This window comes from Ambystoma mexicanum, chromosome 6q (assembly GCF_040938575.1).
Source record: "Ambystoma mexicanum isolate Mex_15411 chromosome 6q, UKY_AmexF1_1, whole genome shotgun sequence".
NCBI classification, from domain to species: domain Eukaryota; kingdom Metazoa; phylum Chordata; class Amphibia; order Caudata; family Ambystomatidae; genus Ambystoma; species Ambystoma mexicanum.
Genome location: NC_090937.1, coordinates 498,503,640 through 498,528,235, shown reverse-complemented (window position 1 = coordinate 498,528,235; position 24,596 = coordinate 498,503,640). Strand labels below are relative to the sequence as shown.

The 24,596-nt window shown below is 47.4% G+C and overlaps 1 protein-coding gene across 25 annotated transcripts in view; it reads left to right on the top strand.

Moving 5' to 3' along the window:
• The first annotated feature begins 8,688 nt into the window (after nucleotides 1-8,688).
• CAMK2D (calcium/calmodulin dependent protein kinase II delta) overlaps nucleotides 8,689-24,596 on the top strand; it is a 1,139,541-nt gene continuing 1,123,633 nt past the window's right edge. For 14 of the 25 annotated variants that reach the window (XM_069631042.1, XM_069631044.1, XM_069631040.1 and 11 more), the window contains exon 1: nucleotides 8,690-9,261. In XM_069631042.1, the coding sequence (XP_069487143.1) occupies nucleotides 9,197-9,261 (65 nt within the window). In that variant the 5' untranslated portion in view covers nucleotides 8,690-9,196. Of the gene's footprint in view, nucleotides 9,262-24,596 lie in introns of all 25 variants that reach the window. The other 11 variants (XM_069631027.1, XM_069631047.1, XM_069631025.1 and 8 more) reach the window with 1 other exon arrangement.

Here is a 24,596-nt window from a genome sequence, read left to right as displayed (position 1 = left end):
GACCATACATGGAGTGCATAGTTCTGGCAAAGGAACAACAAAGAGGACGTTGGGTCTGTCTGGAGGAAGCGCTGCTATAGGTATCAGCAATTGGGAGGCCTGGTTTGTAGACCAGGATGTCCTTTTTGAACTTCTTCCTACCAGACTTAGTGAGAATGATAGAAAAGTCAATAGAGAAGCGGTTAGAGAAGATAGGACAGACAGAGCTCCATAGAGGATGCAGAGGAAGGGGAAGGGGTGAAGATGTAGAGGGGGAGGTGAAGAGATGGGAACATGGTAGGGGGGGAGACAACTAGGGACCAGCACAGGAGAAGGGGGGCAAGCAAATGAGACATGAACAAGACAGGAACAATTTAGTAAAAACACAATGGGCTCAAAGAGATGAATAAGAAGAGCAGTCAAATAGATGTAAAAAAAGCATTAAAACATACTAGTTAACTGAGTAAGAACGAGGGAAACTGAACAAAAACACAGCAGGGAACAACCAGGCAGAGCAGGGACAAGTTACAGAACAAAGATCGTGGGAACCTAAGTAGAAGAGTAAAGAACATACAGAAGTGGGCAGTTACAAGTATACCACAGGCACAAGGGAACCAGAAAGAAAGAAAAAGGACACAACAGGGAACAACCAGGCAGAGCAAGGGCTAAGTAAATGAGCAATGAACAAAGGGAATCTACAGAGAGGTGTAGAGGAGTGGTTACATGGCTCTGCAGGAAATCCCACCCTCCTACCTCCTAAATGTTGGAAGCCTGAGATTGGGCCATGTTTGACACCAGCAGTTGTGCCAATTCTGCAGCGAATATTGAAAGAAGGTACCCACTGAGAAAACCCTATTGTATGTATTCCCGAAGATCTGACGGAGGAACTCCCTGAAGGAACATGAAAAGGAGCAAAGAGAGAAGCTAGTGACGTCACAACATATTTGTCACTTTGAGAATACTGGCTGAAGAGAATGTATGGATCTTACAAGAAACTGATGACGAAGTTAAGAATCGAGTAAACTTTCATATGCAAAGAGGAGATTGCACGTGTGTGAAGTGTTGCAGAAAATCAACTTTTCAATAATTGTACAGATGCTGTAACGCAAGCAGACTAAGTCATCATAGAAGCTGGCTATTAGACTGCAGGCAAAGCTGTCATTGTATAGGAGCTGGACATCGGTGTCATGAATGTAGTAAGCCCAGACCCATGGAGAGCAAAAGGCTGAGAATTGTGTTGCAGCAAGAATAGGCTGAGATTGTGGAAGTACATGGCGAGGCTGTCAGGCCTGGTATCAAAACTGAAGCAGCCAAGGTTGGTTATCTATTCCTGAAAGCAGCGAATGTTACGAAGGATGAATCATCCCTTTTTAAGGTGCAAAGAAAGAACACCAAGATACCAAGTTTTATTCATTTAAGACATTTAAATGCTGCAAAATGGACCCAATCATGGTCTCCTGTAAAGTGAGACAAGGATGGAAATAGAGTTGAGCTTGGAGTCCTAGAACAACAATAGTGAGATAGGGAGAGCTTGCACTCCTAAAACCCTCAGATATTCCACCCACCCCCTTCTTACTATCTTTTTTCTCCAAACCCACTTCTCTACATACTGCCCATCATAGAACCACCATACTCCCCCACAACCTCCCATATACCATTCACAAGCAGCTGAACAACCCCTTAGAGCCTCCCAATTACCCAAATGCCCCAGATCCATCGACACTAGAAATAAGCTCCTAGATCTGTGCTCTCGTCATGTCCTTGAAACCACAGCTTCCACCCTCAACCCTCCCTGGGCACACCATGCTGTGACAAAGACCACTGTCCCACCTGACTCCACCAAAGTCTCACCACCCACCCTCCCCAAGGCTACAAGAACCACCACTACCACACAATCAGGCAAAGGCAATAATAATCCTTACCTGGTGCCGTCTCCTTTGCAATGTGCACTGATTAATGCTACATCCCTGCCAGCACATGCCACAGAAATCCACAACCTCATCACAAATCTGGATCTTGATACATTAGCCATCACTGAGACCTGGCTCCATGAAGCTACAGGACCTGCCCTCTCACTAGCCCTCCCACCAGGATACACTATCTTCCGGCAAGACAGAAACAATGCCAAAGGCTGAGGAGAAGCCCTCATAGTCAAAGAGAGTCTACAAGTCAGACAAACTTCCTCACACCTAGGGGAGAATGTCGACTCCCTCACAGTTAAGATCGCCATCTCTCCCAACACCACCATGGCTATCCACCTAGCATACCGCCCGCCAGGTCCAATAGCGGACTTCCATGATAACCTCATCCACCTCTTTGGGGAAAATCTGAAAACCTCCTCTAAAACAGTTCTTCTAGGTGACTTCAATCTAAGCTTCAAATACCAGAAAGATAAACCATCCAAAGCCCTGGCCAAAGCGCTACAAGAACTTGGTTTCCACCAAAAGATCCTTACCCCCACCCACTGCAAAGGGCGCACCCTAAACTGGGTAGTAGACCACAACAGTGGTGTTGACGTCAGCTCCAATACCCCTACCACCTGGTCTGAACATCACCTTATACACTTCCTCATTTGGACCAGCTACAACACACCTAAAACACTCAGCGCTGCCCCACCTGCGCCTGCCAGAAGTGCACGGAACCTCACTAAAGAAAGGATCCTCACCTATCTAGACACTCCAGTACTCAACCAACCATCCTCCTCAGAGCCATCGGTACTGGCAGATATCTACAACTTGACACTGAAAACAGCCATGGATACTATTGCACCACTAGAAAACAATAAAGCAACAAAAATAAAACACTCCAAAACCTGGTTCTCCACCGAGCTAAAAGAACTATGTACACTCAAGCATAAAGCACTGAGAAAATGGTGAAGATCACCACAGGAATCCACTTTCTCCACCTACTTAGCCTTAGCCACTCAATACAAGAAAGCTATAATCACAGCAAAATCCTCATCTTACAATGATAGGATCACCAATGCCACCTCAGAATCTAAAGAGCTATTTGCCATCTTCAAAGAACTATCCACACCAACCACCAACTCACAAGAGATTGTTAAAGACACAGCCTTGTGTACTAGTGTTCAAACAGCTTTGATTAACAAAATTGACCTCCTGCAGAAGAAAATCAATGATCATCAAAAGAACCTCTCCAAACACATCATGTTAGCATCACACCTTGATAGCAAGAACACTAAAGATAATAAACTTTTCTCGTTCAGGGAGGTAATTGAGTCCGAAGTACTGGACATTGTAAAGAAATTCAGGCCATACAACTGTAAAGGTGATGCCGGCCCTGCAAAACTGATCAAAGACTGTGCAGAGACCCTAGCCCCTTTCCTAAAATCATTCATCACTGCCTCATTCAACACCAACACAGTCCCTGAGAGCTCAAAAGAAGCATGGGTTCGCCAACTTCTGAGAAAACCTTCACTAGACCCTGAGGTAGCTAACAACTACAGAGCCATAACTACCGTCCCATTCTTGCTCAAAATCTTGGATAAGGTTGCTTATACCCAAATCCAGCAATTTCTGGAAGAAAACAGGATCCTAGGCAAAGGGCAATCTGGATTTCGTCCAGGCAATGGGACAACATCTGCCCTACTCGATCTCAAAATACAACTTGGAGACATTATGGACAAAGGCAAACTGCACTTCTCCTCCTACTAGATCTATTGGCTGTCTTTGATCTCGTCAACCATGATATCATTGGTAAGCAACTGAAAAATGCTGCCCACTTCTCCCCACAAGCCATAGCTTGGATCAAGTCTTTCCTCAAAGGAATATTCATGAGGGTCTTCTCAGACTCTGCCTATGCTGCACCCACCACCATACACTGTGCAGTCCCACAGGGATCGTGCACCGCACCCACCCTTTATGACATCTTCACCCTCCCACTCTTCAATGATTTGGATCGTCGTGGCAGAGCCTACACAAACTATGGTGATGACACTTGAAGTCTTACTCCCCCTAACTGGCTCCTACGAATAAGACTCTGCTGCCTTAACCAACGTCTACACAGCCATCCAAACATGGATGGCAGCCAATGGTATCTGCCTAAATGGAGACAAAACAGAGATCCTTGTGGTAGGCACCAAAGAAACGCTCAATAAACTCTCCACAATACAGTACCTTTGACATTGACAATGCCCTTATCACTGTATCTCCATTAGTCAAAACATTAGGGGTTTACCTTGACTCATCCCTCTCCATGAGATGCCAGGTCAGTGCTATAGCCTCCTCTGCCACACTCACCACTAAAATTAGCAACGCGGTCAAACTCTTCTTATCAACCAAAAACTGCCTAGCAATTGCTAGAGCTACAGTCGGTACCAAACTTGACTACTCTAATGCCATCTTCCTCGTCACCTCTGTAAAAAACCTCAAAAAGCTACAAATCACAGAAAAACAACGACTTGAGGGTAGCACTGAGTATCCCGAAAACTGAGCATAGCTCCCAAGCAAGGAAGGATGCACACTGGCTACCAGTCAAAGAGTGCATCCTTTTTAAAACCTTGGCCATCACCCACAAGTGCCTCTCGCGCAATGCCCCCCATCTATCTGAAAGGAACACCCTCATCTCCTCATCCAGACACACAAGATCACACCTCACCAACCAGATCTACATCCCCTCCTTCAAAAGATCCAAAGCAGGAGGCTCTAGCTTCCAACACTTAGCACCCAAAATTGGAATGCCCTTCCCACAGCACTCAGAAATGAAACGTCCTACACAGTCTTCCATAAAGTTTTAAAAACCAAACTCTTCAATTAACTATGCCTGCTGACCCTCCACCGCTTGTTTGTAACCGGCTATAACTGACTAGTCTTGCTATTCTGTTCCACTGTAACCAAGGAAAATGCACTGTCCCTCTACTGTTGTCATGATTTATCTGCACTGTCACCTATCTGAAGCAAGTTTAACCATGCAAGTATTCTGTAACAGCGCCACGATGCCCCAGGACCGATGTGCGCTCTATACATTAAAATAAATAAAATAAATAAATTCCCACAGACAAGCATACTTTGCATGGCCAAGTTCAAAGACAATCTTCATGGTAGAAGGCATGGGTGATGAGAGATGTTGGGCTAATTGGATGGGGAGGTAAAGTCAAGTCCACCTCCAGGCACCTGGGTCTGAGCTTACGTGCTGCTAAGTGAACCGATTGTTCCAGACATGGCACGAGCGTGCCAACCAATTGTAGAGGGCCATATAACTAAGGGCCTTATAAGTTGAAGACCAATGATTAACTGTGTACTTAATAGTGTTGAAGATTGCATGTTTTTAGAGGTAGGCATAAGTTGTCCACCTGACAATGGGCAGCCAATCACAATCCTAGTCCCTATAGAATGTATACTTAGATGTTCCGCTTAAGCCTATCACAGCCAGTGATAGGTTTTTTTATTATATGCCACATAGTATGACGTCACCTCTGACATATTTTTTTTTTACATACAAGGATGTTTTTATGGTAAAATAGTCGAAAGCTGATCGAACGTCCGTTGATGTCCGTTGTAACCTCCCTGTTTTAGATAATTGTTAATAGAACAGCAACCGTTGCCATCTTTCTGAGTTGGTTTGATTATTTGCACTCAGAATTACTCTGTGATCCTATCCATTGCATGCATGTTACTAAAGAACCATAAGTTCAGAGGAGTACAAAAAAGATGTGGCGGTAAGCAGTACAACAACAGCAATCAAAGATAGCAGGAACAGGAACAGTGTAGCAGTCAAAGAGAGCAGATTCAGGAACCGTGTGATCAAGCAGAGGGGGCCTAAAAGAAGAACACAAACAGCCCAGCTTAGAACAGGGTCAGGGGGGGCAGGGGGCGAGGGGTGAAGGGGCCTGCAGGGTAACAGTGGACATGCGGGGACACGTAGGGGGTAGCGGACCAAGGATGGAAGGGGCACGAAGCACACGGAACAAGGTTGGCGAGGGAACCGTGCGGGCGAAGGCGCGAGCGTGGCCACGGATGGAAGGGGTGCGAACCACACTCGATCAAGGATGGCGAGGGAACCACGCGGGCAAGGGCGCGAGGCACAAGAGTAGCAATGGATGGAAGGGCGCAGAGCACACACAAACAAGGATTACGAGGGACCCCGCGGGATGGGGCCGTGCAGGCACAAGTGTAGCCAAGACAGGAGGGGGTGCAGAGCACACGCGATCAGAGGATTGTGAGGGACCAAACGGGCTGAGGACGCGCAGGCACGAGCATAGCCAAGGATGGAAGGGTATGGGGCAGATGCGATCAAGGATTTCAAGGGACTGCGCAGGTTGAGGACGCGCAGGCATGAGTTTAATCAAGGATGAAAGAGGTGTGGGCACATGCGAGGGACTGTGCGGGTAGAGGATGCATGGGCATGAGCGTAGTCAAGGATGGAAGGGGCGCGGGGCACATGCAATCACAGATTGCGAGGGACCATGTGGGCAGAGGGCACACCGGCGCACAGAGGCCAAGGATGGAAGATGCGCATGGCAGACGCGGTCAGGGATTGGGAGGAATCATGCGGGCAGAGGGTGTGCAGACGCACATCGGCCAAGGTTGGAAGCTGCGCAGGGCACACGCGATCTGGGAATTGTGAGGGCCACGTAGGCGCGAGCGAGGCAGGGTAGGAGGGGGTAAGGAGCAAACACAGTCAAGGACTGCGAGGGAACCACGCAGGCATCGGTGGCGCAGGCGCGAGCAGAGCCAAGGATGGGAGGGACGCGGAGTACGCACGATCAGGGATTGTGAGGGAACCATGCGGGCAGAGGACACGAGGGGAAGACAGGAAGGAAGGGGCAAAGAGGGGAAGCTCTGGAGGGGTGCGAAGGAGCCATGCAGGTAGGAATCAGTGAGGAAGGGGGCACCCCCAGCCAAGAGGCAAGGACAGAGGGCAGGCAACAGGGGGAGTGGGGACATAGTCAGGGAAGGCCTATCTCCCGCTGCCTCTTCGGTGGCCCGCCCACAATGCAGATGTGGCCCCCGGCATCACCAGGTGTGGCTTTGCCTGCCACCTGAAGGTGCACCCTCCGGTCTGCTTGAGACTGTACTAATAAAAGAACTGGCAAGGTAATGCAGATATTATAGGACCCAAGGAACAGTGACCAACGAGAGATGTCAGAAGCTGCTAGCCTGCATGTTTCCATGCTTAAAGTGGCCCCAGTAAGGAGATTTGTCATCCTTGGTTCTGCCAGTACATCCACATTCCGAAAATACTGGTCATCCAGGGACAAATAAAGTAAATGTAAAGTGTACATAAGTAAAATCTTGTCCAAAATTATCCCTGGGGCAGTGACGTGGGTGATGAACTGGGACCCTGTATAAGCTGTAATGCTCAATGTGGGATCAGTATACATGTATATTGGCAGCTGTGATCCTGCATATTGCCTGCATGCTTAAAATGGGCCCAGTAACCTAGCATATAATCAGGGTGTATTAGAACTGCCTATATGCAACAGCAGTCCACCAATTCCGACCCTCGCCCACAAACTAAGTAAAGAGAGGTCTAGTAATAGTTGTGGGTGTTTTAATGTTTGTAACTGACTTGGTCTTAATGTATGTGGTTATTGTTTGCCCCATGGTTCCCAAGTGGACCAAGTGCTGCTGCTCGTGACTGTTCATTGATGTTGTCTTTATCTTGTTCGTTATGAAAAAAGAGGAGTGTGGTGATGTCCCCTTTCAGAGCGTGAGTCATGACAGTGTCATGACTGGCTCCCAATAAAAGGAGCCTCAGCAGGCACGTGCAGGAGTACAGCAGGCACGTGCAGGAGTACAGCAGGCGACTCCATGACAGGCACTTCTGTCCCCGTGCCTCATTTGGCCTGCAGGCTGATGCTGTGTGACCATGGCACTGCAGCCCCCTGCTGATCTGTCACCTGTGTGCCCCAGGCCACTGAGCTCACAGCTCGATTGAATCCCTGGGTGTCCCGGCGACTGTTGCCCGTCGTGTGAACACGGCAAAATGAATAATCTGCTGGGTGCCCCCAGCATTCATCGGGATTGCCCGTCTGTCCACGGGATCGCCCCCATAACAATACCCTCACAGTTTGCTCTTCTTTCGTAAGGGTCTGTGTGTGTTTTGGGGGGGGCTTTACCGCATGCCTTTAATCGGGAGTTGCTGTTACATCGTTGTGCTTTCTACTTAAAAATCGAGAAATGCAAAATGTAAATGCAAAAATGAAACTGAAACAGGATTTCTCGAGCTACTGAGAGCCGACATGGGGCAACTTCAGATCACAGCAAATGCTCCTTGTTTCTCGATTCAGGGTTTGTCCATATTGTTCTAATGACAGGACATCTCTAGCTGTCATGTACACAATTAATGTCATAACGTTACGCTGTGTAATTCTCCCTATCATTCGACCACCAGTGCATTTTAGTCATGTAATATGTCGTTTTTAGCTCTTCAACCCACAATCTAACAGTGAACAGACGTACAGAATGCATTAGGATTTCTCAAATGCGTGCCCTTTGCGAAAAGGACGGGGGACGACTCATACCAGCTGTTTCTACAGTGTGACTTCATTTTGGGACTTGAATGTCCATTTACAGTAGGGCCGACAGAGTCTGGTTGACGTTCAAATCTGCGCTGCGCCAGCTCTCAATGGCTCCTTGTCGAATGTCCTCTGCACAATCACGGTGCTGCCGCTAGAGGGGGCTGTGTGACAGAGAGCGAAGCTTCCTCTGCACAGCCAAGTACTCTACCGAAGAGGAGGAGGAGGAGGCGGTGGCACGTCCAGCCCCGAAAAACATAACTCGCAACAGCTCTGCACAGGCTGTGGGAGGAGACGCAGGTCTCAAAGGTAGAGAGGTCTCAGCTGCTGTCACAGGAGAATCACCTCCCAGTGCTCAATCGAATTCACACTCCAAAGGGGGCGGAGAAGATCCGATGGACTAGGGGCTGTTTCGTTTTGGGTGTTTTTCTGCAGTGGGGAATTATCCGTTTTTGCTCACTTGTAACTGGTGGCATTGCTTCGAGGCGTGCAGGTCCTGGAGACTGTTTGTTTGATTTGGTGTGCGCTGGAAATTGAGATAACGCACAACGACCCGCGTGCCAGGAATTGCAAAGCGGAAGAGGGTGAGAGCAGGCAGCAGGAGGCAAGCGAGCTGCCGCCGCGCAGAGAGGAGAGAGGGAGCTCGCTCTCCCCTGCCTTTTCCTGCTTAGCCCCGCACTAGTTACATCTCCGACCCTGCCTCGTCCCAGGCGGCATCACCAGCCAGGAGGAGTCGGTATGGCGTCCACTACTACCTGTACCCGTTTCACCGACGAGTACCAGCTCTTCGAGGAACTTGGAAAGTAAGTAAGGCGCATGGCACTCCCTGCTATGCAGAAGCTCTGCACCTCCCCTTCACCTTGGACTTCCACGATCCCTCTCGGGGGAGCTGCTCCGTAGTTCCCGCCGCAGGGTGGAGCTGCGTGTGGGAGTCTGGTGCAGCATTTGATTTTCAGTGGAGCAACATTACCATTTGCTTGCTTTGCATAGGGAACTCTGCAAACATACAATTTCCCCTAGAGACATATGTCGCCCATTCATTTACCACTAGAGGACTCTCTCAACACCCAGAGCTCCCAAGTGGCCCAGTTGCATTCGCTAGTAAGCCACCCGGTTATGTTTTTGTTTCTTGCAATTCTGGGACTTGGAACTTTTCTTTTCCCTTTTTAAATTTAGGACGGACTACAAGTCCCAGAATTCCAAGGGGGAAAATGGAAGGGGGGGGGAACTTGAGAACTCTGCAAAAGCTCTTCTTACTGCTACAGCGATCTCCATCACCATAACATTTCTCAAATACCTTATAGCCCATCTCCCCGCCAAGCTATGGCGCTCTGTCGTTCATCCCTTTCCTCGTGGTGGATCCTCCTTCCCTTGCACCTGGCCTAGAGAGCTCGTGTTGAATCTCCTGCTCTCTGGAAGCCCCGTCTTGCATTGCGTTGGGCTCTCTTTCTCGAGGTGTGCTATTGCTACTTTTCCTGCCGCCCTCGAGGGGCTCTGCCAAATGCTGTCCGCTAAGGCCCCTGTGGGGAGGAGTAATGATACCCTGTCCCCTTGCCCTTTTGGGGGCACGGGGGTGCTTTGACCTCTCGCAGGAACAGGTTTGCCTCATCTTGCTTCTTCCTAGTCCACCCCAGCCCTTGCCCAATGGGCCTCTGACTATACCAATCCTCTGGGGGAGGAGGGGGCTGGGTAACATGGGCCTTACATTCCTCCCTGGGAGAGCTCTGCCACCCCATTCTTCCTTTCAAGTTGGCCCTATGCCACCCACTGCCAAAGTAATGCTGCCTCGCTCCCTGCATCCCAAGGAGAGCTGCCCCGCTGCGCTTTCCTGTGGGGGGGTTAATTTACCCAGTCGCCCACTTTCTTGGACTAGCTTTGCCACCTTCTGCTGTGGGCAAGGAGTCTCATTACCCCCATGCCCATGCCTAGCAGAGCTGTAGATTGCCCACCCTTCCCAATCCTTGGTGGGAGCTGTTTATATCCGTCTGCCACATACACTAGGGCAATACTGCCTCCCTGCTGTCCAGGAGGGAGCTGGGTCTCTCCTTGCACTAGCCTGATGGAGCTTGACTGCTTGACTCAAGACCCAGTGCTCTTTAACACCCTCTTCCATTGCTGGGAGAGATTTGCACCCTTTACCTCCTAACCAAGGGTGCTCCTCTGCTCACCCTTCAGACACCCCCCTCCCGCTTCTTTCACAGACTGCTCTTACTCTGTGCCATCCATTGCTTCCAGGATGCCATGTCCTCACTGCTACTAGGAACATTGCACCTCTCCTTCCTGCCCCATTTTTGGGGTGTATCGTTCTTACTTCCCTTGCATGCATGGAAGCTCTGCAGGGCCTTCCTCTTTTCTGTCCCTGCCGCAGCTTTCTTTATCTTGCCTACAGCTTCTGTCATTTCGTTTTTTTTTTTAGATACTGAGGTTGAGCCAGTTTCTGTGGTTGAAATGTTGGCACGGTTTGGTTTGCTCAGTTATCTTGCCACAGAAGAGTTGGTTTCACAGGCTCAGTTCTGTGATTGGCCGCAGGGTGTAGCAGTTACAATTCTGATGCTACCACTCCACCTGTAGGATGTATTCTCCCAGTACAAAATGGGGTGGGGGGATATTTCTAACCTTCCTGATCTTCAGGTGGAGCCGGGGTTATGAAAATACAAAGCCTAAGTCTCCCCAAGGAGGTCTAACCCCGCCCAATGGCACTGCCACACTTCAGGTGTCTTCACAGGTTTCTCTGCCACCAATTCCTTTATTTGGACCTCTGCCTGCCACTTTCCCCGCCATGCCAACCATCCCATGTAGTTAACACTATTTATTCCCCACCATCTCTTCTTCCTCTCAACGAGTTTACCGATCATTTCCCAGCTGCGCCCAGACCATCTGAAGATATTGTTTTTTGGGTGGTGTGGGTTTGTTAATATTGACACGCAGCACAGATGTTTCACCGTCCCTGTGGGCTCGACCTCCCACCAGATTCAGACTGGGGTATAAACTTGGACCGGACACCCTTGAAAAATGGTCCTCAACAGTATATGGCAATTTGAAATATTTAGTGACAGACTGTTGAGTAGTACCCACTGAGGAGTTTTTTTTTTAGTAAAATGTGTTGCAAATTGTGCATTTAAAAGGATATTTATTCAGCAACATTGGTCAAAACTACTAGCTGCATTGTGAAGTAGCTCATTAAAAATGGCCCACTTTGGCCCCAAAAACGGACCCACACTACAATAACAGGTCTACCCTTCAGGCATTGCCCCCCTATACGAGAGGCAGGGCCCCCCTTGTATATTCCCTGACTGCTACTTTAGTTTGCCACTGTTTCTATAGCTCAAACTCTATCAGAGACTTCACTATAAAAAAAAGTGTAGGGGCATAAACCGCCCCATCGTGCTTTTCCCGTATTACCTGATAAATCTTGACTTAAAGGCTCTTAATTGCTTCTGATAGCAGACTCCTCCTTTGCCACATAAATGGGGACCCTGGTCACATAGAAGTGTAGCTAAGGGAAGCCTCACGGCGAGCACATCCTGCCAGGGCTGGACTGGGAACTAAAAGAGGCCCTGGAAATAATTACTGGGGACCAAAAGAGGCCCTGGAAATAAAGTTCAAAGTGGCCCCAAATGACACATTTTCAGCAAGCCCAATGCTTTTCCTATGAGAAAATTTGGAAATACCACAGAAAAGAGGCCCAGGGTGCAGAGGCCCACCTGGAAATCTCCAGAGTTCTGTATAGGCCAGTCCACCCCTGCATCCTGCTGGAGGTCAGGGGAGGTGGATGTGGATGTGTCATCAGAAATGTGTCTTCGCCCTTCAGGCGGTGGCGAGTGGAGGTCTAGTATGGAGGGCGTCGTGTCGGCAGCGTAGAGGGGGAAAGCCCGGTATTTCCCACGCGCATCTGCGTAGTCGGCGCGCAGCTGCCCGTCCTGTATTTGCGGATGTTGGTGGAGGGGTGGGAGGCCGCTGTCTCCACTCGCGCGCGCCCTTCTAGACCTGATTGGCCGCGATGCTCCACGCATGCTGGCAGAGCTGCCTTTTGTTTACAACCTCTGCTTGAGCCCTCGGCGATCTGGCGGATCTCGAGAGCCTCTGCTTTCCCGCTCAGTGGTTTCCGAAGATGGGCTTGCAGACCTGGGGCTCAGCAGTATGCTGCCAACCCGCCCACCGTCTTCTAAAAACACACAATTTTCCAGGCCTTCGATTTTAAAATGATCCCGTCGTTGGCAGCCATCGTCCTTCATTCTCGGGAATTCAAAACACGGCCAAAATAGGTGCACGGTGAGGTGACGCAGGCCAGCCTAGTCGCCATGGCCTGGGAGTCTCCTGGCACAAATGCAAGGCATTTGCAAAAACAAGTAGAATACATGACATTTTTAGGAAGGACCAGGCAGCGTTTGTTGGGTGGGATCTTCAGTTTACATTAGGTTTTATAATGTGGTATATAAAATGTAATGCTAGTTTTCTTAGGCTGAGTAGTGTGGGCCCCCCCCTTCGCTCTTGTTCCTTGTACCCCGACTCTGGAATAATATGACAAGCAGACTTGGGTGTGGAAAACGTATAGGTCGTAGGCTTATTTATTTTCTACCGAAAATAACACCAAAACATAACATAACAGAATACATCACACCAGATGCTTTTGGGCACATCGTGTCCAGGGTTGGAGGAAATGCCCAGCCTTCTTCTCAGCAAGTCTTTGTTACCCTTGGGCATCCGACCCCGGACACGTGCCGCCACACCTGAGTGGATGTTGCCTCAGCCGCTCAGGTCCCCCCAAACGCGCCCCTATCTGCCCTGAGAATGTTGCTATAACAAAAACACCCCTTCCCTTAGTAGACAGGTGCGCCCCAGGTTCTCCATGCTATTATTTCTGACATGAAGCTTTCTGTTTTTCCCCCCATTGCGTGCCATGCTACGCAGTATACCTGCTGCTGCTGCCTCTATGGTAGTGGTCCTTCTCTCCGGTGCAGTTCAGGTATATTGCTCTCACCTCTACCCGACTGGTATACTAACCTCGCTTTTTGCCTGGCTCTCCCCATCTATCGTGTGACGGTCCATTAGTTTCCCCTGCCCTGAAAGCCCCATGGTATGCCCGGCCCAGCTTTTCTTTCTCCCTTTGGCCAATGCCTCTTCCCAACATTCACCCCTTTTTGCCGAAAATACACCCACCTCCTGCGCTCCTATTTCCACCACTGCATTTATTACCTGCTTCTCGTATTGCTTACCTGTTTTGTACGTTAGGGCGTTCGTTGCTTGCTTGTTTATGACCCGCATCCTTTTTCCCTTTTGAGTTAACCTTTGTAGTCAACCGTACTTTCCTTTCCAGTTTTTTAATGGACTTTTCTTTTTCCTTTTGGCCAATGCCTCTTCCAAACCTTCACACCCTTTTTCTGGCGCAATTTATTATTAGTTTTTTTTTTTTTTTTTTCTCCCATTGCACTCCCCTGCGGTCTTCCTTTTCCTTTTTGCGTTAACCTTGTAGTTAACCGTTCTTATCATTCCAGAGCTTTTCGTGGACATTTCCACTTTTCCTTTTCCCTTTGGCCAATGCCCCTACCAAGCATTCACGCCTTTTCTCAGCTGAAAAATTATTTATTTATTTTATTTTTTTTTGTAATACTTTTTGAGTTAACCTTATAGTTAACCGATCTTCCCTTTCCAGAGTTTTTGATGGGACCCATGCCTTCTTTGGCGTGGGCGTTTTCTCCTTTCTGGCGCCTGCCTTGGATCCTTGCATCTCTCGCCACTGAAAAAATGCGCCAAAGTGACAGCTACACTTTTAATACCACTGGGCATGATGCACCCCCTATCCTCGACCCGTGCACCACTGCCATGTTAACCGACTGCACCACTATTTCTTTTTTTTTTCTTTTTTTTTTTTTATTCAGCTCCTCCCCCGCTGCACATAATGCTACCCAGCTAGGAAACAATTCCCGCCTGCGTGTTATTCCTATCTCATGCAGCCTCCTGCCCTGCTTTTGGTAATTTCTCTGTGCACCACTCTCACCCTAGTGTTGCGCCGACGCCAAGTTCCCTTGCCGCACCCGTGAGCAACACTCTTTTCCCCTTGGTACCTCCTCGTATCCTACCTATGTGGAGCCCCATCCTGGCCCCCTTGTCCTTGGCTCAATGCTTCTTTAGAAAACCACTTTCCCTTGTTCTATGACCCTTCCCGCCGTATTTAGTTTTTCCGCTAATGCTTGCAGTTCTGTCACGGTGGCCTTGTTCCTCCCTTTTAGCTGACTGCCCCTTGCCAGACTGAACCTCCCCTCTATCCATATGCCATGAGCTGGCATGCCCCATATGTAGACATTTGCCCCTGAAATATTCCTCCTCCCCTTGCATACCTAGCCATTTCTGTGATTCCTTTTTCCTGCTCAACTCTTCTTTTAATACGTTTAAATATGTCAGGTTAAAAAAGTCCCATCCCATATCCGGACAGCAAACCATTTCTCATCTAAACTCGTGGTCCTCTTCATTCCATGCATCCCCCCCCGCATGCCTTGTATACTTTTAAGGCCTTTTCTGATATGCTACCAATGCTATCCCGTCCTCTGGGAATTTCTGTAACATAATGGTGGGCATTTGTTTGGAAGGCAGTCATCCAGCTGTCGAAGCTCTTTACTACTGTTGCCCTCCTCAGTGCGCCTTTCTCGTCCTCTTTTATATCTTCTATTGACCCATTCATCACTCTTCTTAGCAGAGAATAAATGTCAACCACCTCTTTTCTCCATATTTTTCCCCCTTTACCATGTCATTTATATACCATCCCCTTGCCTTCGTGGACCTGCCCTGTGGGTCATTGTTGGTCTGCCGTATTTAGTCATGATGGTCCCCTTTCTTTGTCTGCTTTAACTGCAGCTGCTACCACTGTTGGTGCCACCCCCTGCGGTGGGTTCCCTGCCACTGGTACTGCTGTTGCTCCCAAAGGTCCTATTGGCTGTGGATTGGTACCTTGCGGTACCCCTCCTGAGTTTGGCACTATTGGTGCCCCTTGAAGTGTTGGGGCCGGAGTCCCTCTGAGTTCCGACCCTGCCTCCCCCTCTTTGTTTACGACACCTTTCCATTTATCCCATGCCTTCCAATGATCCCCTTTCTCATTATCGCTTCTCTCTGTTTCGGATGATGAAACCCCTTGCCCACTAACTCTTTGTTCTCTAAGGTGGATTTCAGATTATTTGGGGTGTTCTGAGACCCTTGTTATTTTATTTGTAATCACTTCTTTACTTGTTTTGCCAGTATTGCTTTCTATGATATCCTCCCGCAATTTGTTCCCTGGTGTCCCATTTCTCCTTTAAAACCTTAAGTATGTTTATGTCCTCTATTGATGCATACTGTCCTCTCTTTTGGCATTCTAGCAGGGAAAGTCTGATGCTCTACCGACTGAGCTATCCAGGCCCTTCAAAAAATATCTATGAACTCTTTTCTCCCTATTTTCACCTTTAACTTCTACTTAATGTGCCATGCCTGTGCCTTCGTGGACCGGCCTTGGGTGTCCTTACCAACCGTGGGCCTACCATACTGGGTCACCCTCCTTTCCTGCTGTGCCAGTGAGTGGCCCTGCTGGGACTACAACTGTCCCTTGTATTGTTACATGGGTGAACCCTGCGGGGGTCACCGGTAAGCTGGGGTTCATCCCCTGGGGAATAAACCCTGACGGAATCCCTTGTGCCACCCCCTGTGGTATGGGGACCCCGTTGTCTGCTGTGCACTTTCTACCTTTGCCCTTTTCTGTTTCTCTTTACTCATCACCTCCTTCAATTTCACCCATGCCTGCAAGTGGCCCCTCTCTTCATCTTCACTACTCTCTGTTTCAGATGTTACCACCCTTTGCTTCTTCTCCTTCCCTCCATGGGCTCTGGGCGACTTACCCTGAACCGTGATGTATGTTCAACATTTTCACAATTTTGTCCCCAATATTATTAACAATCTTTACAGTACCTTTGTTTCCTTTCTTTTGCTTTTTCCTAAGCACCTCCGGCTGCTCCTGCGATCCCCTTGTCGCCTCTCACGCCCTTTTCCGGCCTTGTGGTATCGCAGCCTCCTCGTCGCTGCCGCTGGAATCCTCTAGCAGCCAAGGCGACCTTGCCCTTGCCCTTTTCTCCGTCCTCGTCACATCCAGCACCCATTGTGCTCCATACTCTTTTTCTGCTTCCTTGGCCCATGAACACTTGCGCTCTTCTCGCCCTTTCTTCTGCCATTTCGTGAACATTTTTCTTTTGCTTTTTCCTAAGCACCTCCGGCTGGTCCTGCAATCTCCTTGTTGCCTCTCACGCCCTTTTCCGGCCTTGTGGTATCGCAGCCTCGTCGTCGCTGCCGCTGTAATCCTCTAGCAGCAAAGGCGACATTGCCCTTGCCCTTTCCTCCGTCTTCATCACATCCAGCACCCCTTGTGCTCCATACTCATTTTCTGCTTCCTTGGCACATGAACTGAATGTCTTTTATTGTTGGTTTTTCATGCCTCTCCTTTGAACTATTGTGTGGGCTTCGTGCTGCTTCGTTTTGGTCCACCATGCATTAATTGTGTGCTGTCCCTTTAAAGATTTTTGGCACGTCCCCGCTCCTTCCGATCACGTGTGTCCGTCCGTAGCCACGTCCCTTGAAAAGCAAGTGCAGAATTTGCTTAATTTTCCAGTCCGTTTCTCGCCAGTCGTTTTTTGGTCCGTTTCGACTCTGCTGCCAGTAAAGCTCCTCTTTCCGCCCATTGCGGCTCCTCTTTGTGAAAAAATGTGAGATTTAATTGCCCCCCGCGTGGTTTGAACGCTCGACCTTCTGATCTGAAGTCAGTGGTGCCACTGTTGTGCCACGGTATCCTTGTGTCTGCTTTCCCCCTTTTCGAATTACTTCTTTCGTTTTAACCGATAGTTAAAAGCATGCCCAGGAGGTTCCGGACATTGGATTAGAACTCAGGTCCCCAGCGTTCCAAGACCAAGCACTTACCAGTTGAGCCACTGTTGCTGTGCTGGTTGCCAGGCAACGCCTCCCGGGCAAAAGTTGCAGACCTCCTTCGATTGTGTGGGCGGTGCGGCCCCTCCTTCCTGGCTGCTCGCTGTGGCCATGTGTTGTCTCCGCCTCCCTGCTCTTCTTCCGCGGTCCTCCAGCTGCCTCTCCCCGTGTTGCTCCGTCTCCCTGCTGCTGGACGGTGCCGCGCTCCTCACGCCGTTCCCTCCGATCGCTGGCGACGGTCTGGTTCGTCAGCTGCTTTCCTTTCCCGACGTTTTTCTTCCCTCGAAGTCGGTCCGGACGGTGGCTTCAACCGCGGCGACTCCCTTCTCCGGTCCTTAGCACAATGAGCTCCTTCCGCTTACCCGCAGAGGTGAGCGGCCGCTTCTATTCCTTTCCTGGATGACTCCTTTCTGCTTACCCGCAGAGGTGAGCAGCTGTGAGGAAAACTGCACGATCCTCGGACCCACTCCTCCACTGGGATTCTCTGCTCACGCCGCTCTGTCTGCAGTGGGGGAGAACCAAAAGACACGAAAAGCCCGCAGAGGCAAAACGTAAAAATGTTTCCTTCTCCCCCTTTTCTAGGCCCTAGGAGCTTACCCGAATGAGGTGAGCTCCTTCCTGGTGTGTCCCTCTCTTGGTTTCTGTGGGGTTACTTATACTCCCCTGCTCCTTTGTTGTCCCTTTGGGGGCCGGGCTTCCCCTGGCCCCCCGTTGCTTTTCTTTCGCACCTTTCCCTGTTGTGTTTCTTGTTTCCTGGCAGCACCATGGGTGGGGGCGCCGCCTGGCTGCCCCTCCCCTTGCTTTTCACGCCGTTTCGTCCCCCACCCTGCGCCTAACCCCCCAGGCCCTCCATCGTGCCGTACTTTGTACGGGGCCTGGGGCAAATGATGCTGTACTGAAATCTCGAAAGCCTACTTTTATTATCTCAGGTAGTGTTCGAATTGGGGAGAGGGGTCATTTTTCCCGATATCTTTGTTGAATTTTGAGTGCGCTAATTCACAGAAGGCAGATATTTGGACTACAGCCTTTGCAGAGCATGGGGCAGTGGAACTGGGGTGTACTGTTGTGTGTGAGGCGAGGGGTACAATGGAGGTTTCTTAACTAACTCCAATATCAATTTTCAGACAATTCTCCTTTGCTTTCAGAGCTGTTAACGCGACCCCCTTGTTAACTGCAGACAATGCACCTTTGGAGGTGTCGATTTAAATGCACAAATTCCAAGCATTGAAAAAGCCAACCGTTTTTGCTTTTGTGTAGACATGTGATAGGGACTACATCTACCAAATGGTGTTGGTATCTAGGCACATTTTCACTGTGCCTGGAAAATACCCAACCAATGCCTACACAAGAGCCAAAACGGTTCCTGTTTCCAATGCTTAGCTTTTAACAGGAATTCACTATGCAGGGCAGATGCAAGGATATACATATTGCTTATGAAGCGAGTGGCTGAAGACACGCTTGGTTAAGACATTTTTATTACACCAGCTGCTGGTTTTCAGCTGCAATTAAGCTGTTGCCTTTCAGAAGAATGCCTAGAGTTAACAATGGCAGTCCCTTAAAAGTACAGATGTGGCTCAACAAGATCCCTGGGCATGTGTGATGTGGGTGGTGGGTGGAGCAGGTAGTGAGATGGAATCAGTATGGGTAGAACCAAAGGATTGGACACCCAGTAAGTGAGTAAAAAGCTAAACAATCACAGGTGTTGGCCCTCCTCTCTCCTATCTTCACTTCTCATGCAAACAGTTCTGTCTTATATGAAATGCTATCTAATGGCAAAACTAAAACAAATGATGTCTCCCCCATGTTTGGTGTTTCAGTGGTGGGAACTTGAGGCGAGTGTTCCGTTGCTTCACAGTGCTAGGTCTGTAATCAATAAATGCACTACGAATAAAAAAAAATGGGCAATTGATAAATTAAAAATGGGCAATTGATACATTTATGAAGTAGCAGATGTCGTCCTGGACACGCGAAAATCTGATCGCTAAATGAAACGCGTTAGTGGTGCAGACATTAAATGCAATGATTTGGTGACACCTGTTTTCTTCAGTGTTTGACAGAACAACTATGTGCAGGGCGCCTGAAAATGCACTTTTACGAATTTTTTTTTGTGTGAAAATCAGCGTACCTTCGGGTCTATTTGGGCACACAGCACCAAGGTGACCTGCAATATCTTTTTTTTTTTTACTTTGGAAGGGCGAATTGCATATCTTACAATAAATGGCTGCACCATGTCAACCCAGTTAATATTTGATCGATGGCTTTCTTTACTGCAAGAACAGTTGTTGATACCATTGATCAATGACACATCTTCGGTGCTTAAAAAAGCAGCCTGTAATTTGCAAACACATGTAAGCAGTTTAATTCAGTGCGTTGAAAAAAAAAACCTGTTGTGGTTTCAAATAAGTGATAACCTGGGGCTAGATTTTTACTCTTCCATGTTAAACTCCAGCAGCACAAAGCATACACTTACTACGACGGCTGTAATTCTGCTGTGTTCTGTCTCCAGCAGCAGACATTGTGACGTCACAATTCAACTGCAGTAAGTTGATGCTGTATACCAATATCTTATTACATCTGAGAAGCGTTTATGCAGGTATTTGAGGCTTGCATGTATTATTAATAATAATGCCACTCCCCAGACCTCAACTTCGTATCACTCTTTCTCCCATTCGCTTCTCCCTACTTTCGCTCTTCCACTAGCTGTACAAAGCAGGGATCCATCCTCTGAGCTGTCAATTCTTCATGCATGCCTGTGGACCAATTTACCCAACATCATATCGAGGATTGAGCACACATGTTTGCTCCTAACTCTCCCCTCATATTAACTGCTCTCTTCCAGGATTGTATTTAAATGTATAAAGCGTGAACCACGGCCCAAAGGCATCTACGCGCTAACTCACTGCATAAGAATACCATCCCGAAGATACTAGATGAACGAGAATGTTTTCAAATCTTTACAAAAATGATGATTAGATATATCTCCTAGATGGCAGGGAGGGAGTTGCACAACTTTGGAGGAAGAACTGAGAAGGACCTGAACATATGGCCCTTAGAACGTGCATCTGTTACTGGATGGGATTACACCAGAATAATTCGGAGTCCAAATAACAGGACAAACTCGAGAAGATGGCAACTTGCTGTTTTATTAGCAGTTATCTAAAACAGGGAGGTTACAATGAACATCAACAGACGTACACTCTCTCAGTGATTTCCACATGAAATACAATTATATACTTATTTATGTGTCAGAATGATGTCCTGCTACGTGACAATAGTGAAAAAGCTATCAAGGGTTCGAATTGGTTAAGAGACACATCTAGATATATAATCATATAGGAGCTAGGTTTGTTATTGACTGTCCGATATCAGGTGGACAACATATGCCTACCTCTTAATACGTGTCATTTAAGAAAAATCAGTTAGTGTTTCATTGCTTTCTCAAGCAATAAGCTCCTTTGTTATATGGACTAATACAATTGGTTTGGCAAGCTTGTGCCATGTCTGGAACCTTCGGTTCAATTAGCATGCATGCCAAGACCCAGGTACAAGTAGATGGGACATGAAACTGCTCTACCACCAAATTAGGCCAACATCTCCCATCACCCATGCCTTCAACGATGACATTCTTTTTGTACTTGGACTTGCAGAGTATTCTTGTCCTAGGCATGCAACGAGAGTGAGGGCACTCGCTGTCGTGTCTGAAACTCCAAGTTCAAACTCTATTTTCAGCCTCGACTCACGTGACAAGAGACCACAAATCTGTTAATTCTGCAAGCCTTGAAATGGTTTAATGAATTAAGACTTAGCATCTCCTGTGTTCTTTCTTGCACCTTTAGCGTGAGAAGATTCATCCTCCACACACGCATTCCTCTTAAGCATAGATAGCTGAACTCTACTTCTCCGTTCTTGAATTCAGGCCAGACAGCCTCCCAACGCAGCTCCAACAACCTGTTATTCTACTGCGACACAGCCTTTCATTTTCTCTTCAATATTCTTTGGCTTAATTATTTCATGATGCCAATGTCCAGTTTCTGTACAATGACAGCTGGGCCTGCATTCTATCCAATATTTGTAGCTAGCCTATATGATGACTTGATCTATCTTGCATTTCAGTGTATGTAGATTCTTTATACTTCTGATTTTCTACAAAACGTTTTACTGTGTAATGTTCTTCTTTATACACTTTAAAGGTTCACTTGATTCTTTCCTTCATCATTTCTCCTCTAGGATCCATACATTGTATTCATTCAGTATTTCAGCACTTTCTTATGTCATCAGTCCATCTTCTTAGCTCTTTCTCATATTCCTTCAGGAATCTCCTGCAGGCTGTCATCAACTCGAGGGTACATTCAGTATTGTTATCTCAATGGATACCGTCTTCCACATACTCGTTGAGGTATTGGTACGAGAGATGGTTGTTAGACAGGGCTCAGTCTCATGTCTCCAATACAAGGGGGATAGGAGGGTAGGATCTCCTGCTGATGTGTATGTCTGCTCCTCTACATTCACCCCCCTGGTCGAGTCATCGACCACCTTCATAAGTTTTCCTGCTTCTTTGAATCTTCTCTTGAAGAAGTGTTTCTTTGGATCCATATCTTTGTCACCCAGCTCAGGGTGCCGCATTTGTGATGTGCTTGTCCACACTTCAGGTCATGACATTGCATTCTCCACTTGTGGTACAGAAGACTCAACGTACCACATACTTTTTATGATCTCTTAGGTACTGGAATTTCATTCCTTCAGGTGCCACAATACTTGCTTTTACATGGTTTCTAACGGTACTTTCAGTCTGTGCGTTGTCTTCTGTTTCATCCTTGACATCGATCATGATCTTTATTCCCACTGCTTTTTCTGCTGTTTTCGGGCATTGTCCAATTATTATCCTTATAATGCAGAATCCGAACATTATCATCACCAATATTGCTCCAAGGAACATGAACATATTTGCCAACCTGTCGGGAATTGGTGCAAACAGAAATGAGAACCATTCGTCATCTCCAATAGCCTCTGTCTCCTCTTCCATTTTAGTTTGCAGTTATGTCAACATGGTTATGACCTCCATTAGAATCCCATTATAACCACCATGAGATGGAATCAATGTACAGCAAGAAGGCCCGACCTTGGCACAAACCCATCCTTCCATTGCTGTAATCATGTCAAGGACATACCTGTTCTGGAGGGTCATTAACCTTATGGCCCTCAACTCTTCAGTGGCATTGATTGTTTGTAATGGCCCCCACCTGGCGCTTTGTAACATTTGGCATTTACTACTGTTTGGAGTCCAGGAATATATATATATATATATACTTGTGTTCCTCACCCTTTGATATAGTGCCTCAGGAATCTCTGCATAAGTCTTTATTTATTTAGATGAGAACTAATGCTCTCTTTTTCTCAAGTACTCCTCCACTTTTGGAAATCCCTCAAAATTCAGGTCGCTCTGGGGAATCACCAAGGCTGGAACATGGAGGAGTACAATGGAACACACTCCTCCCCGGTTCCTGGGAAACTTCATATATGCTCTGGTTCCACAGGCACAATATAGATCCATCAGGACAGCAGTCAGTTTAATTCCTGCAACATCAATTATGTTTTTGCACCCTTTATTCTCTCCAACTCAGACTTTATAGTTGCTTCGAAAGCACAGTGTTGCATTAATCAATGGGACTACCGCCACTGGTCCTGATTCATCCTCTATCCATGTCAGCAGCTTAGAGTTCTTGGCCCATGACTTTAGGCACTCATCGTTCACTTTCTGCACCTCATGCACTAGTTCCTTCCTCAGTAGATGAGCTGCACAGGACGTCATCCTATCGTCTCATCCTTTGGTCGTAATCACTCGTCCATAGATTAATGACTGTGAGCGCTCCCAGCATCCAGGCATTCCAGTCTTTTCAGAGCAATTCATCCTGTTCATTTCTTCAATTACTACTGTGTATCATACTCGAGCATCTTGTCCGTCCATCCAGGCTCTTTTTCCATTTGCTTTGTCTTGATCTAATCATCCTGGTATGGAAATTTCTGTCTTGGTCGCCATCGCAGTGTTGCCCAGCTCCCTTGGAACTGTCCTCCGTTAGTGCATGCTACTAGATGACTGAGGCACTTTGCATCATGTGCCGACATCTCTTTTGAAATGAATGTTCTTACTGTACTCATGGTATAGGGGATAAGGGAGCAGACATAACTGCTCTCATCAGATGCTCTACTCCCCACCTTTTCATATGTTTGTACCAAATATTATTCCCCAAGTGAGCCGAATTATCAAGACAGGTATTTATCAACTGGTTATCTTCTTCTGCACCCCTCTTATGTCGTTTGACATGCCCAGATAGGTCAAAGAAATTATCATCATTTGTACTTGTACTGGGAAAAATCACGTGTGGTGTTTTCAATTGAACCATCAGAATGACTTGGGTATGTAAGGTACAAAAAGAAGAAAAGAAAGCACATGCATATGTATATCATGGTTAAGAGTCTAGAATTTTTTTTTTTTTGTGCCACGCCATTTCTTGTTGAATTGCCAGTCCTCCTGCAACTGCATTTTCTTCTTCCTGAATCATTTTTAATACACATACTCAAATCACATTTGTAGTTGCACGATTATTGCAATCGAAAGTCTTATTATAACTGAGCCGTTCTTTGGATCGTGGAGAAAAGTGAGAATATTAACATCTCTCCTAATGAGGGTAGGGTATGACTGAAGTATAAACACAAAAACGGCAACCACAAACCTATGTGTGTCACTATCGACTGGTGTCGTGTGTTATTCTTAAAATATATATTTTCCCAAAAATGAATCTGGGTATTGATCACTCTTCCAGTTTCTAATCCGGAAAATAAGGAATTGGCGCTTGGGCATAGCGCTGAATTGCTTTTTACTTTTTCAAAGAATCTCTAAAAAGTATGTTTAAGCTCTTGAATTCTCTGCAAGTCCATGCACTTCCTGCTAATATTCTAAGGAGTGTCCAATGAATTCAGTCCAAAAGAAATGTTTTTTTTTATTCACACATTTGCTTTATCATCCTTCTTAGTCATTGATCGAGTCTGCACGCGCAGGGCAATTCTTCTTGTCTTCAGTCAGTGGGTACTATAGGGAGGGTCTCACCTTTTGTAGATCTTTACGTCACCCAATTTTAACCAAGCTCTTCTTCCAGATACCCTAACTGCAGTAGGGGAAACTTCCTCTACTTGATGTGACCCA